Below are 16,116 nucleotides of genomic sequence, written 5' to 3' on the forward strand. Positions count from 1 at the left end.
AGCATTATTTTACATATGGCGAAAGTCAGAATGCTGGATGGGTAGTGTGAATTATTTATCAGGAATTTATAATGCACAGCAAAACTCCATGTTACCATCTTAAAACAATTTGTTTAGCATAGATGCCTGTTCAAACAGCCAAGTGAAAACAATAGGACTGGCAGTGCTCTTTGAGAACTATGACCTGAGGTTGATTTCCCTTTGAATTAAGCATAACAGTAACATGGAATGTTCTGAGTCACTGAATCAGTAGGATATGGCATATAGTTTACAATTGGGATTTTTAAATAGTTATATATGTAGGTCCACGGGTGTAACTGTTGGTGAGTTTTTTATTGTGTTATATTTCCATTGTTCCAAAATTCCCATTATGCAAATTTATTTTTTTATGAAAAGACTATTGTGCTTATTCAGCTTGGAAGTTTTATATGTACCTTATTGGCTCACTAGCTCATAAAGGTTAGGGGACAGTTGTTTTAAATCTACTCCGTACCATTCAAGATGTACAAGTTGCCCTGTGATACTGTTCAGTCTGATCATATTCTAGCATTCTGGCATAAATGTGGCCTTGATGAACACAGTCCAACAGCAGAACTTAATTCACTGCTCCCTCCCCCAAAAGGAGAGTTGAACTGAGGTATGCTTTGGGGGTACAACCAATTACCTTGCTGTTTTCCTTACCTGTTGAGATAGCAAAGTTGAGGACCTTCTTATTAGGAAGCTGTCAGTGATACCTGTTTAGAAGTCAAAGAAAGTATAAGGCTGAATTGAGACACTTTGAAGGGATTTTTTGGGGAAATGGTAGAGGGTATTTATTGGCTGAAGGTTTAATTATCAAGAGCAGGGAGGAAAGGGGCAGGATAAAAGAAGTTGTTATTAGAAGAAGAGAAGAGTTTGGATTTGATATCCCACCTTTCACTCCCCTTCAGGAGTCTCAAAGCGGCTAACATTCTCCTTTCCCTTCCTCCCCCACAACAAACACTCTGTGAGGTGAGTGGGGCTGAGAGACTTCACAGAAGTGTGACTGGCCCAAGGTCACCCAGCAGCTGCATGTGGAGGAGCGGAGACGCGAACCTGGTTCCCCAGATTACGAGACTACCGCTCTTAACCACTACACCACACTGGCCAATGAAGCTAATTCTGTGCCTTCTTAAACGGGGGGAGGCGAAAGACATGTTAAGAGGCAACCCTTACATTATGTTTCCTTTGTTGGAAATGTAATCATCATTTGTGGCCAATCTGTTAAAATGTGTGTTTCAGAAAGAGGAGCCTCACATGGATGTACAGAAGAAATAATCTATTTGACTGTATAGGACAGAGGAGCCTTTTGAAAGGTTAAACTTCAGTCTGAAAATTTCACTGTCAGTTCATGCAGTCACTAGAGAAGCATATCAATCTAGACAGAGAATGTATGTTGATTCAAATATAAGCTTTAAAACTGGACAGATTACGTCAATCTTTCTTCTTCCATTTGCCACAAGCAGAGGTTACTGGGTATTCATGCAACAAACGGTGGCTTTTTTTCTTTTCTTTTTTTACAAGTCACATTGTGAAGTAATTCTGACTGAATTGCTTTGTGGTATGTAATGGTTGAGAGTCACATGACTTAGCTGGCATGGCATATTTGATATGGCAAGGATCTTCCTGGACTGAAAACAAAGTCCAGGAAGATCCCAAAGCCCCTCAGGTAGTTGTGTAGACTTAAAAGACAGGGGAAAATGTTGGAAGCAGGAATGCTTCTGAATACAAGTTGCTGGAAACCACAGGAGGTGGGGAGAGCTCTTGTGCTCTAATACTGATCGAGTTTTCCCCTCAGGCATCTGATTGGGCACTGTGAGAACAGGATTCTGGACTAGATGGGCCATTGGCCTGCTCCTGGAGGCCCTTACATTCTTTTGTAATGAAATGAGCAAAAGGCAACATATCATTTATGTTGGGCTCTACCATGGAATAGTTGTATAGCAGCTTCCATGGCATTGAAAGGAGAAGCTGGAGCACAGGATTGATTGTTAGAGATTAAAGATTTCAGCTTAAATAAAAGCGGAATGGAGACGAGCACAAAGTTGTGCTTGCTGTGTATCTAGGTGTGCGTGCTTTCCCCTTTTCTTCTGTGCCAGTTAGTTCTCCCCAGTCTAAGGCTGCATGCATGCCACACATTTTAAGTACAAGACTTTCTCAAAATCTGAGAACTGTAGTTTAAGGGTCCTGGGAATTGTAGCTCTGTGAATGGTAAACCACAGTTCTCAGATTTCTTTGGGAGAAGTAAAATGCTTTAGAGCAGGCATAGGCAAACTCGGCCCTCCAGATATTTTGGGACTACAACTCTCATCATCCTTGACCACTGGTCCTGTTAGCTAGGGATGATGGGAGTTGTAGTCCCAAAACATCTGGAGGGCTGAGTTTGCCTATGCCTGCTTTAGATGCAAGGCCTTGTACGCAACCTTAATCAGTTTGTCTTTACAACAGTGTTGGTAAGTTTTACTGGACTTCCCATAGTGAACAGTAACTCAACAATTCAAATTAGTTCTTAATCTAAATTATTTGACACTGTATTCACAATTGCTGCTTTAAGGGTACACAGTTTTTATAACAAACTTCTGGAGTAGCCTTAGGTTGGTTTTTCAATGATTTCCTTTAATTTTCTGCTCTGCTTTGGTTTATAGGGACCGACACAGCGACATGTACAGATTATTATGGAGAAGCTACTGAGGACAGTAAACAGAACAGTCATATCAATGGGACGTGATTCAGAACTCATAGTAAGTGCCTATTGGCAAACTTCTAAAAATACTATGGCAGTTACTGTTCACAAAAGTGCATAATCTATTGGACATCTCTTCTGTGGAGTACTGCACAACATTTGTGCAAGATCCTTGTTGTGATTATGAACTAGCCCAGTTAATTTAAGTATCTGAAGAAGTGTGCATGCACACAAAAGCTCATACCAATAACAAACTTAGTTGGTCTCTAAGGTGCTACTGGAAGGAATTTTTTTATTTTGTTTCGACATTCTGTTGTGTTTCTCTTGTTTTGACAGATGTCTCTTCTCACTTCAGGTGCATTTCTCTTTAAATGATGAAATCTTAAGCTCATTTCAGTGGTCTAAATATTCTTGGATATACACAGAAATGCTTTAATGATTAACTGGATGGTCCATACTTATTGCTTATTTATTAGCAACCTAGAGCAGCTATTTTAGTCCTTAACCAGTTTCTGATGCCTGGGGAGAAGTGACTGAGGTTAAAACAACAAGTTGAATCCATGCTAGATAAAATGGAGGCAGCGTTGGTTAGTAGAACTCTTGGAGCAGGAGTTATGCTTGCTCTAGGAGAAGCAGTATTTGTCTGCTTTGTCTCTGGAAAGCTGAAACAAACAGTGGCCAAGATACGCTCATATCAGCTGCTTTTATTTTGGAGGCTTGACCCTTTTCGGAGCAGAGAGAGACCTTGCCACCACTTATATACTCTTTTGTAATTTCAAGGATTGATCCATGTAATATACTTTATGTGAAGATGACCTTGAAAAGGACTTGGAATCTATAGCTAGTCCAGATGCCACCGCTGACAAGTACAGCGATGGCACACTTCTATGCCCTTTAAGATATTCCAGTTAAGTTTCTCCTTCATATATATTTGCACTGTATCAGGTAAAGTTAGCAACAGCAGGGAGCAAGGCTTTTCCTGCATTCTTTTGAGTCTCTGGAATGATGACCTCTAGAGGAAGTGAGCAGAAAGTTCTCTGTTCTGTAGGTCCTACAAGATTTACCTATCCAACCCACATGGCCTGGAATTGTCTGTATGACAGATGGACAGAAAAAGACAAGAGCTTGCTCAGACCTTTATTGTTTGTTGCCAGTGCTTATGTTGTAACTCACAAAAATAATCAAAGAGCAAGTTAAATACCCATTTTCAGAAATGCCAGCTGTGAAACATAAAAATTCCCAAATTATTTAATTTTTTTAAATTCCCTTGGCAGTCAACACTGTTTTGGACCAATGAATGTAACTTTCTTCTTGTATACCTTGTTGTATACCTTGTATACAAACACGAAAACCTGTTTACCTAAATGAGATGCATTATTTAGATGTTTTCCTTTTTGGAGATGTCAGCAATGGGACATGTACTAATCAATACAGCAAAGACAAAAGGTTACAGCAGATAAAGTATTTAAATGGTTGTTCATAATTATTATTATTATTTGCTTTTTAGCTTGTATACCTTGTTGCAACAGTTGGTCAGCAACCATCTAATTTTGAAATAATCTGAATGACCTGGAAAATTATGAAATGAATAGAGGAATCTATCCCTAGATAAAGTTGCATAAAGGACAGAATAGGGCATATTGTCAATGTCTTGAATCTGGCTTGATCCACGTGCAAAAAGATGATCATTTGTTGGCCTATTAAAGAATTTCCTGGTTAGAAAGCTAAGATGAGCAAGCACATATATAACAGGAAAAAAGTTAATTCCTGCATATAAGCAGCTCTTTTATGACCAGATTAATTTTAGCGTAACAAACAAACAAACAAACAAACGTGGCCTTCAAATATATAAACAATTTTGTTTTGACATAATCAGCAAAAATACATTGAGTATCTTACAATCAGAAGTATCCTGAGATGGTGCTAAGTTTACAATTTGAGCCCAGTTTCGCTACATGTTGGCCTGACATTAGCATTATGTTTGGGGTTTTTAAAGTATAGATTCATAGACTTATGAATGTGTACTTTAAAGAAAGGATATCTTCTGACTTGAGTATTATAGGTGGCATTTTGAGGCTGATCTGATGAGGGACTTTTTTCTTAGTTGCTATATTTTTGTTGGTTTGTCATAGCTTTCTTTTATAAATATAGTTTTACATTATTTTCATTCATTTTAAAGTAAATGTCCTTAAGCCTAGGAAAAGCAACTCACGAAAACCTGTTTACCTAAATGAGATGCATTATTTAGATGTTTTCCTTTTTGGAGATGTCAGCAATGGGACATGTACTAATCAATACAGCAAAGACAAAAGGTTACAGCAGATAAAGTATTTAAATGGTTGTTCATAATTATTATTATTATTTGCTTTTTAGCTTGTTCCCCACATGCATAATATTATTTGTAGCTATAGGGGGGCAATATATTACCTGGCCTTGTAGTTACTGTCTTTCTTAAATGATTTATTCTGATCTATTCTGAAAATTTGATGGTTTTCACAGTCTTTTTCTTTTATTGTCTCAAATCCAGTAAATTTGTATTTGAACGCTGGCCAAACAAGTACATTGTATTAAAAATGAATACTGTGAACATGAACATGGCATTATAAAAGCATTGCATTTGAACATATTATAATTATTTAATGAATGCTGCCGGTACCAAGAATTTTTAAAGGGACACTTACCATTTAAGATTCACTGAATTTCTGAGAGAACTCATTCCAGTCAACCGAAGATGATTCACTTTTATAGTGTCAATAAAGTAGTAAAACTGCACTGCGAAGATACTTTATTTTGCATCATCTTCCCTTTCATGCACCAATGGCAGATTGAACTTTATGTGTTAATATTTATTTTTTAGTGTTTTTTTCCCCTTCTCTCTTTTTCCCATTTTGGAGTGGGGTCATCACCGAATTTGGATTTGACACTAAACTGATACAGCATAATTCGGTGGTAAAATGCTTATGAAACTGAATGTCTAAATCTACAGCAGCTAGACTAGTACCTTTACACAAATGTGATTCACCTTGTACAGGCTCAAGAAAATTCAAATAGAGAAAAATGAATAGGGAGAAGTCATGTTTTGCGTCTGATCTTTTATTTAAATTCTCCTCAAGAAGCTTTGTGACAGTTCTTGATATGGCTGAGGAGGAAGAAGCTTGGTTTATAGCACAATGCCAATTGGGGATTACTCTCAAGTTCAGTAGGGTTTACTCCTAGGAAAATCTGCATTGGATCACACCCATAAAATGCCATATGAAACTTTGACCTTGCAACTATTTACTAACAAATAGGCCTTGCAATTCTATATATGCTCACCTGGGAATAAGCCAGACTGAAATCTTTTTTTTTTGTTTTGTTTTTTGTTTTTTAGTATATATGTATAGGATCACAATGTTAACGTATTTGGAAAAGTAAACTATATGCAAAGCTGTAGGATAACATCAAAGTGATACTGGTGAGATGCATTTTCAGAATAATCATTGCCTTATTTTAAATCCACAGCTGACACTATTCTTTTCACTCCCAGTGTCAGGCATTCCCTTTCTCCAATGAAAGCCCTCATAATTCCAGTCCTGTGACAACTAGGGCAACAAATTATACACCTGGATTAGGAAGGTAATGCTGTAGAAGCCCAGACTTGATGGTGTCTTCACATCAGAGTTAGTGTTTTGTCCTGTGAACATTCTTCATAACAAAAAAGAAATTAATCAGCTAGAAGCATACTATTCAAAAGACGAGGCTGGGAATTCCCTGTATTTCAAGGTAATCTTTAGAAATGGAAAACAATAGAATCTTGAGGTATCTTGTAGTGAGCTTAAAGTGACAAAATCTTTCATAGGCATAAATGAGATTCAGTCACTAGGGTGGACAAGCTCATAGGTATAGATGGGTCCAGGCAATCTCTTGAAAGCTTGTGCTCAATTGCATGACACCACATGTGAGATGACCACTGATTCTTCTAATTATTATTTATTAAATTTATACACTGCCCTTCATCTGAACATCACAGGGCAGCTTGCAACATGAAAACACAAAATATAGAACATAACAAACAAACAAACAAACACCTCCCCAAAGATTTAATTAAGAAGCAAAACATTCTATGAGCTTGCTTTTTCATAGTTGAATTCTTAATCTACATCTAGAGCACTTAGAACTTTGGGAAATCTTTTCTATGACCAGACTGGATGTTCCACCTGCTTCAGGTTGCATTTAGGAAATTCTGGTCCTCCCCAAACCCTGTGTAGCTCCTTAATAAGAACTTAAGAATGTGCTGGATCAGGCCAATGACCCATCTAGTCCAGCACCCTGTTCTCACAGTGGCCAATCAGATACCTGCGGGAAACCAGAGAGCAGAACATGAGCACAAGAGTACTCTTGCCTTACAATATTTCCAGCAACTGGTTTACTGCCTCCAGCTGTGGAGGTAGCGCATAACCATAGTAGCCAATCATAGCCCTCTCCTCCATGAATTTGTCTAGTCTTTTTAAAAGCCACCCAAGTTGGTGGCCATCACTGCCTCCTGGGGCAGCAAGTTCCATTGTGTGACAATAGGCCATGTGATGTTGGACAAGGAGTGGGCCATGGCCAGGTACAGCAGGGGCTCCTCACTTGAATGTACAAACTGATCTTCACTATTACAGTGGAAAAAACAAAATTGAGAAAGGTAAAGAGACTGGAAGCTCAGTTAGCTGATACTTCTAAAATCCCAAGTTGTCCTTAAGAATTAAAACACACTTAGAACAATGTAGTTTGAATGGTGCTATTTGTTCCTCCAGATACAGAAAATTTGATCCTAGGATAGAAGTGGTGCGTGTAGCATTTACTTATTCAAAAAGACATGCATAATTCAAATGATTTGTTAAGAAATGTTAAATTATTAACTATTGTGCCTTTTAACCTTACTGTTGTGCAAATTGAGAGGTGATGTTCAAAGGGCGGAGGGGAAAGGTCCAGAAGAATGGGCAACATATTCAACCCACAAAATCCAGCATTTACCATCACATTATTCCTTGGAAACCACAAGGGACATAAAGTTACCAAAAGGAGTAGAAAATTGGTTTTGTAAGGTTCTAAGGATAGCCCACAGAGGAAGAAGCAAGATGCAGAGGAAGGCACTTGTGCACACAATGTCTTTGGCGAATTTTGTTGCAAAATCTTCACAGAAATTTGTTCGACATATTGCAAGGGTGCTTTCTGATAACTTTTCCTTCACAGACGATTGCAGCTGTTTTGCAATACATCGATTATTCTGCTTGTGTAATTGTTCAAACCACTGCATCTTAGTGCTATGAATGAGGGAACTGACAATGGAGGGCAAATTGGCTTATCACATGTTAAAACTATTAAGTGGAATAGAAATTTATTCAAATTTCACAGTATTGATGCTGTATAAACCAGCCGTGATGGACTGCTGGATATGCCCTTCTATTTGTTCATATTTACATTAAAATGAAAGTTATGGAAAACAAGCTTTAAAAACACTTACTTGGAACCTGAAATTAAATAAAATTTATAAGCTATTGTTTTTATTTAGGTTTGGATAGACATTTTATGGGTTGGGCTGAGTTTTGCCCCTCATTGCATTCACAGAAATAACTAGGGTTTAATGAGTTATTTTCACCAATTCCAGCTTCTCCCTCCAGCCTGCCAGTGCAACTTCTTGTGCTCTTCCTTAGGGTCTCTATTTCTGCAATGCATCTTGTCAAGTGACATAGTGGGAAAGAGCATTCAGCAAAAGTCACCAACTTGCTTTCCTTCCTCCAGAATGAAACAGGACTCTGGTTGCTTTTATCCTATACATGGTTCTGCTCCTCTTACCCTCACAAAAATATTGTGGCTGAGAAAGCAAATGGTGAGCTTTCATGGCTTTGCAGAAATTTGATCCAAAGTCTTAGTCACACTATTCCAAACATGGCAATGGATCTATTCCCAACCAAATCATACTTCCTGCCATCACTGTACTTTTTATTCTAGACTTATAATTTATGAAAATCTGTCATGCTGCTTCATGTGGAGGAAAATATAATAATATGGATCTCTATTAGCTGGGATGTAGTCTCAGTCTGTTCATTTAATCAGTTTTTAATTGAGCCTTGTGAAGTTATAGCCTCAGAAATGAACATAAATTCAGAGTCTACAGTCCTAAATGCTTTTTCTAATTTACAGGCAAAATTACTTATGCTAAATATTGTATTGCCTGTATTTGTCCCCCCTCCCCTTTTCTGCATAGCATCTTTAGCCGTTTGCAGCATATGTGCATTTTTTTGTACTCCTCTTTTCTGTTGAACACAGCCAGAAAAGAATGTGCTGGTAGCCAGGAACCAGCATGGCTTTATCAAAAATTAGTCATGTCAAACAAACCTTATCTCATTTTTAAATATATATATATATATATATATATGCTTTCGTAGATTTTCACGGGTACAGGAATGCAGGTTTTGGTGTCTTCGGGTGTCTTCCCGTGTAAGAGTCGGGGTGTCTGGGCGACGTTTCGACGAGGTCTCACGCCTGAAGATGACGAGTGAGACCTCGTCGAAACGTCGCCCAGACACCCCGACTCTTACACGGGAAGACACCCGAAGACACCAAAACCTGCATATATATATATATATATATATATATATATATATATTTGCTTTCGTAGATTTTCACGGGTACAGGAATGCAGGTTTTGGTGTCTTCGGGTGTCTTCCCGTGTAAGAGTCGGGGTGTCTGTGCGACGTTTCGACGAGGTCTCACTCGTCATCTTCAGGCTGGTGCTTTCGGCTTCTTTTTACTGGAACGTCGCACAGACACCCCGACTCTTACACGGGAAGACACCCGAAGACACCAAAACCTGCATATATATATATATATATATATATATATATATAATGTAGTTACTAGTTTGGTAGATCATGGGAATGTTTGAGCCATAGTATATCTTGATTTCAGAAGAGCATTTGACAGTCTCCCATGATATCCTTGTTGACAAACTCATAAAATGTAACCTGCATGATACCGTTGCTAGATGGATCCAAAAACGATTAAACAATAGTACCCAGTAACTGTATGTTTAATGGCTCTATGTAATCTTGGAGGGAGGTCTTATTTATACTCCCAATGCTTAATGGATTTTACAGCCACTTTCCCTTTTGATTTTACAGCTCAGAGGCTCTTGTCTAATATGTAACCTAATAATGTGTGTGGGCCCCCCCCCCCTTTCTGTGATCAGTGGATTTTGTAAACCATTCTTATCTAAGTAATATCCTTTGGAAAAATCTTTTTATTGTGAAGCTGTCACTATAATCTCTAGTATATGCCTTCTTCACATTTGTCTTCTAAATTTATTATTATCATGTTAGTCCCCACACCACCCATCTATCAGTTTTTTGGGAGTCTTGATAATGGGGAAAGAACTTGGGCCTGACCTGGGCTCAGGGTTTCCTTCAGCCAAGGGCTCTCCTTGATTCTAGGAGTGGATGCCACAACCAGGAAAATGCTCAGTGAAGCTGCAAGAGACCAGTCTCTTTCCTAGTAGGCTACTGTGGGACAATGTGGTCAAATCTGTAGTGTTAAGAGCAAATGAAGAGACAAAGGAGGACTCCAGCAGCAGGAAAGAAATGGGGTTGCGAGACTGCCACTGTTTCTTCCCCTTAAGAAACTGGCTCTTCCAGCAAATCACTGCCAGTTGCCCACCCTTCTGTAGCTGCCACCCTTCTCCCTGAGGAAAATCTTGACTGCTGTCTGCTGTGGGTCTCTGCATGAACCAGCTATCTAGGCTAGCATTTCTTGTCAGCCATTTTGGTTCATCTAGGTTGACCCTAAGAGTACCTGAACAGGGAAGCTGGAAACAGAACAGGATGTTGAAAAGTACTCTCCCATGTTGCAAGCTTCCTGTATATGTAAAAAGAAAGCAATTTCCTACATACTTACCTGTGACCCACTGTTTCTGCCTCAAGGATCCTTACCCCTGAAGACTGATTTTGCATGGAGGTTGAGGATACAGGCAACCAGGGAACCTACAAGGTCACCGAAGACTGGCTGTCGTCATTAGGGGAGCTGTAGTGGGTAGCTGACCTCCATCAGTTGAGAGCTCAATGACAAGTTAGGTTTCTAGTACTGCATGATAGGATTCCAGTATTCCAGCATTTCCAAGACTATCTAGTAGAGCAATTACTTTGGTAATCTTTAAAATATTGTAAGATATGTCAGTGTTATCATTCGTGTATTATACGAGGTAATGGTGGGGGGCTGAAGGTAATAAAATAATGGCTTGGCTTCGGCTGTCTACTGAATTTAATATTGGAGGCAAGTTTAAAACCGGACTTTCTGGTTCAGTTCACTTACAGTAGACTATCTGACTATCATGGCGCTACACAAGCAAGATGATCCTTGTCTGATTTATTTCATACACAAGGAGGCATAGCATTGCCTTATGGTATACTCTAATTGCAATCAAGTCATATTTGGTTTCCCTCTATGAAATTGTTCATCTATTGCAGAATGCGAGCATTTCAAGTGTACCTGTACTTTCATAAAAAAATAAATAAACCCACCAAACTTAACAGGCTGCATTCAGCTAAATGAATTGGGGAGTATATTTCAAGAGAGGCCACATTAATTTAAATAGCGTACACCCATACTTTATTGATATGGAAATAATGCTAAGAAATGTTGAAAGCCCATTGCTTCCTTCTAACGCAGTGAATCCTGTGCCTTTATGATGCTGTTAGTGGCAATGATAATTACTAAGTTTACAGAGAAGGAGCTTGGTACTGTTGCAGAGGTGCAGTTGGGCTAATGCTATCTTGACTAGTTCAGTTTTAAATTGCTCATGAAAAATTAATCTGTTGGATTTAGAAAACTTGATATAGCAATGAAATGTTGCAGGGGGAAATAGAGACAGCACAGCCAGTAATTTGTTGTACAGAAGTTTTCGGAAGCAAAAATATTTAAAATAAAAGCAAACAATTCATATATTTAGTGTTTATAATTTTAATATTTTTTTCCATTTTATCCTGACTCTGTAAAGTATTTTACAGTGGTGTAATTTTTTTTAAGAAAACAAGTGATATTTACATGTATTGTTTCCCAATAATTCCAAAACAAAGAACTATGTTGCTTTATGGGAATTATGCAAACTTAGAAAATATTGTCCCTGTAGTATGAAAATAGCAAGTAATATAAAATTACTGCAGCATTTATTGGTTTGAAATGGAATCAAAGCATGATATGGAAGTGTGTTTATAAATAAACCAGTGGCTGTAACCACATGATATTGCTAATGAATACAGCAGCAATTTATGGAGTATGCCAGACTGGAGAATGAAAATACACTTACTTTTGGGTGTCCTACCTGGTTTTATACGAGATCTCAATAAAGTGGAACTATCATCATCTCACATCTCAATCACGTATTGTACTTGGCTACAAATTTTAAAGAATTAAATTGTCCCTCCATAAAATTCTAAATTGTGCCTGAGTGATCCTAAATGTAATACAATATGATACGGTTTACACACTTGCAGAGAACATTTTATTACAAGTTACATAGTATGGTACGATAACACAATATGTAATTTTGAGCAAGAATATGTATTTTACCTTTTGAATAGAGGAAGTGTAGGAATTAAAATTTGTCAGCGTTTTAGGAAAAATACTCCGTTCATTTATATAGAACATTTAATTTAGTTTCATTTTTTCAGCTCCAAAATGGTTTCCCAGCACCTCTTTTTCCACCTTGATACCTGTATAATGTAGCTTTTGTGTTACTTGGCAACAAGCAAAATACTGTTTTTGTAGATTTGTATGTAAATGGAAACCCATGGGAATATGGGCTATTTCTGTAACACACAGATCAAATGCTAAGAATATCAGAGAGCTGTTTGTTTAAAATATGTGTAGTTGTACACTATCCTTATTTTGGCCCGGGTACGAAAACACTTAAACTTGTTAAGGGCTGTAAACCAGCAGATATTTACCATACATACCAGAAAATTGCACACTTTTTCGTTGTGCATTTCTTGCAGCTAACAATCTTTAAGCCCAAAACCTGGTTTTGTGTTGGTGGGGTAGGGTGAGGCAAAGGGGCAGTGAAGGCTGCTGGAGGGGGAGGGGAATGGATAAAGCGCACATATGCATGTGCAGTTTTCAGCAAGCACATTTATAACTTGTGAGATAGTGACTGTAGAGCTTGGACTATTGACCCAATTTGTTGTTGTTTGAAGGGATGAATGCATATAGCTGGGCTTCTGTCACTGTCATGGAACGGTAACTACCTGCCTTGGATGGCAAACTATATTTTAGATTTGGGGGGATTTTAAAATGTGTTTTGGGGTGTATTATGGGTTATAGTGTCAGTGGAAGTAAACAGAAGTCTTTACGTGTGCAGACTTCCCTTTTGCACTTCTCTGGATCAAAGTAATGGCCATGAGCCTCTTTAAGACCATGCATCAATGGTCATAACAACTGAGCTGCTCTGTATGTGAAGATGTTTGCAGTATCATAATAAACATCTTAGTTTAATATACATATGCTTATATTTGAGGATTTTGTTTTCATAAAAATAATATATTTTATGTTCTGAGATATTTGGAACTCTAAAATATTTATGGTGGGATCTTTTGTAAACAGGTTTTGAACTTTAATTAAAAACATTATAAAATACATTGTTTCATTCTCCCCCGTCCAACATAAAACAATTGCACTTTCCATCATGGCACGGAAATGCCTTTCTCATCCTTCAGCTTTCGCAAAAAAATATTTTGGAATATGTACAATGATTTGTAGCCCTCTTGGAATTTTACTGGAAAGGTGTGAATTTTTCGTTAAAGCATAAATAGGAAGTACTGTTTGAAGCTGACCATAACAATCGCATACTGCATTTTCATAACTCATTAAGTGAAGCGTTTATCTTCCCCCTGAAAATGTCCAAATTGCTTTTTTGGGGATACATATAAAATTGGCAATATTTAAATAATGACTTTGAGATTGAAGTAAGTGGAGTATAGCATGTCACACACTTGTTTCTCCTTTTTTGTGTGGAATTCTACCAGTAAAATTATTTCCCCTTTTTGTTGCTTCCCAGTACTGAAAAAATGCTTGTTCAAGACATGAAATTGTAGACCTAATACCTTGCATATACCCTGTTGAAAATTAAACTAGAAAGGATCTGAGAAGTCTGACTTAATCCTAAAGTTTACAAGGAGAGTCATTATAACATACTTTTTTCCTCTTGAGACACGATTTAAAAATATGGGGAAAAATCAGGATACAACACAACCAAATTTAAGAACTTCCTTATTGTATTGATATTGGTGAGAATTTAGTATTTGGCTTCCTCCTCTTGAAATTCGTGGGTAATAAAGAAAGTGGATGGCTCATGCCCAAGGTTTACAAGTTGAGGGTGAATTTTAAATGTTACTCTTAAGGTTACCAGTTTCCCCCCCCCAATGAATCCCGGGACACTTTTAAACTTCAATGGACTTTGTATGGGGACTGATTTGTAAATCCGTAACCTTATCTTAAAGTTGTCTGTTTTCACATTTTCATTCAAGGTTTTGATCTGTTAATACTGAATGAAATATGGAGGTCAGGATGATTGGCTGTCTTTCTTGAATGCGCAACTAAATAAAATTGCCAGGCTCTTGTGAACTTTTAAAAAGCACAACACATTATAAAATTTCTGGCACAGTGTGTCAATAGTGTATAGTGTTTTTCAAGACTGAATTACAAAAGAGTATTAAATTGTGGCAGCTGCCAATGATCTGTTACTTTAATGTTATCCATCTCTTCTCCTCCCCCCCTCCCAAAATATGGTGCCAATAATATATAATTTTAGCTGTTGGGTACCAACAGATTAAAAATGATATCTAAGAGAGCTAAGAGCCCCTAGCTTTGACCCTGTCAACTTTTCAGTGATTAAAGGCATGTCCTGACTTTGGGTGGCTTTTCATTGCTCCCCATATAAAGTGAGCAGTAGGTCTGGCAATGAAAATGACACTAAATAAAAGGTGCCAGCATTTAACTGAGATGCAATCACTTGGCTTAATGCTACAGCACATAAAGGCAAGTTTACACATAGTCACATCTTAAAGATTATTCATGGTCTCAGACCATTTGAAAATATTGTGCTTTCCTCAGGATTTTATGTGCTGAAAATGGCACTACCCAACCCCAGCATATTTGGAAAATTAGATGTACAGTGAAGGCCTTTGGAACCAAAAGGCTTGCTCATCGCCTTCACAAAAAGAAATGAAAACAAATCTTACTTGAATTGATATACTCAGATGTGAGCAAGATGGCAGTTTGACATTAAAATGTTCCTTTAAAAAATGATTGTGGGTTGAGGGACTTGGGGGAGAGTAGTTTTACTTTTCTAACCTAAATTTCTATCCTGGTTTTTAAAATTCTTTTACATCCCACACTGGTGAAATTTGAATACAAAGTTGGCAAGGTGTGATTTAACGCCTTGCTCCTGAAAGTTAGTTCATAGGTACAAAGGCCTTTTTGGTACATATGGTGAGAACAGAATGCTTCTTTAACATTGTCAGTATAACACTTGCTGACAGTCACCTGCTCAGATTACCAAGATCCCTTTTTTAAAAATTCCACAACTTTGCGTGTGGATGTGTTTGTTTTTTGAAGAAGGCCTTAAAATTCCATATATTACGGAGTTAGTTAAAGAAACCAGAGTTTCCATCTTCCGTGCTTTTTTGATTCAGTTTTGGATTTTTGCTTGGGGGTTGAGGAGTAACTCTCCTGGGAATAAGGCAAAGGTGCAACCTGAGTTTCCTCAATAGGATGAAGTTTTCTCAGAACTGGCTGTAGTTTGTCTTCTTGCTGCTTAAAATCTAATTCCACACTAAATAGTGGAAGGAAAAGAAGAAAACCAAAATCAGTTGTCAAGGTAAAGATTTTAGGTTAGTCAACATTGAAAATGAGTGTGACATGCTGAGGAAAATCAAATGTCTACATTCCTTCAACAGAACACATTGACAAGTATATTATAAAATAGTTACGAAGAAGGTTGAAATGTATAACAAACTTTAAATGTGTCAACTAAATAATGATGTGAGACCTATGGTACCCCATAGCATCATACCAAGTCAGACCATTTGGGTCAGTATTTTCTAAACCTCCCATTATCCCTGACCATTGGCCATGCAGGCTGGGGCTAATGGGAGTTGGAGCCCACAATATCTGAAACAGGCCATATTGACTACCCCAGACTACAATTACTGCTAAGGCTCTTCTGAGTCTATCCTACAACTACTTTAGATGCCGTGGATTAAAACTGGGATATTTTGCATTGAAAGCATGTCATTTTACCTTTAAGATATACGCCCCTTCTCTGCTGACTCCTCCTCTACCCCTCTCCCCAAAATATTTAGTTGTAAGATGTTCTTGTACTTTGTGCACTTGCAATCTGA

The 16,116-nt window shown here is 37.8% G+C and overlaps 2 protein-coding genes across 6 annotated transcripts in view; one reads left to right on the forward strand and one right to left on the reverse strand.

The window, feature by feature from the left end:
• The window catches only part of DOCK1 (dedicator of cytokinesis 1), a 361,394-nt gene that overhangs the window by 104,969 nt on the left and 240,309 nt on the right, over positions 1-16,116 (forward strand). For both annotated transcript variants that reach the window (XM_082222828.1, XM_082222829.1), the window contains exon 27: positions 2,664-2,759. In XM_082222828.1, coding sequence (XP_082078954.1) covers positions 2,664-2,759 — 96 coding nt within the window. The remainder of the gene's footprint in view (positions 1-2,663; positions 2,760-16,116) is intronic.
• Positions 11,009-16,116, reverse strand: part of INSYN2A (inhibitory synaptic factor 2A) — a 64,508-nt gene continuing 59,400 nt past the window's right edge. For 3 of the 4 annotated variants that reach the window (XM_082222909.1, XM_082222908.1, XM_082222910.1), the window contains one exon: positions 11,009-15,548. In XM_082222909.1, coding sequence (XP_082079035.1) covers positions 15,365-15,548 — 184 coding nt within the window. In that variant the 3' untranslated portion in view covers positions 11,009-15,364. The remainder of the gene's footprint in view (positions 15,549-16,116) is intronic. The other variant, XM_082222911.1, reaches the window with a different exon arrangement.

Source organism: Podarcis vaucheri (genome assembly GCF_965113315.1).
Source record: "Podarcis vaucheri genome assembly, chromosome: 5".
Classification (NCBI taxonomy): Eukaryota; Metazoa; Chordata; class Lepidosauria; order Squamata; family Lacertidae; genus Podarcis; species Podarcis vaucheri.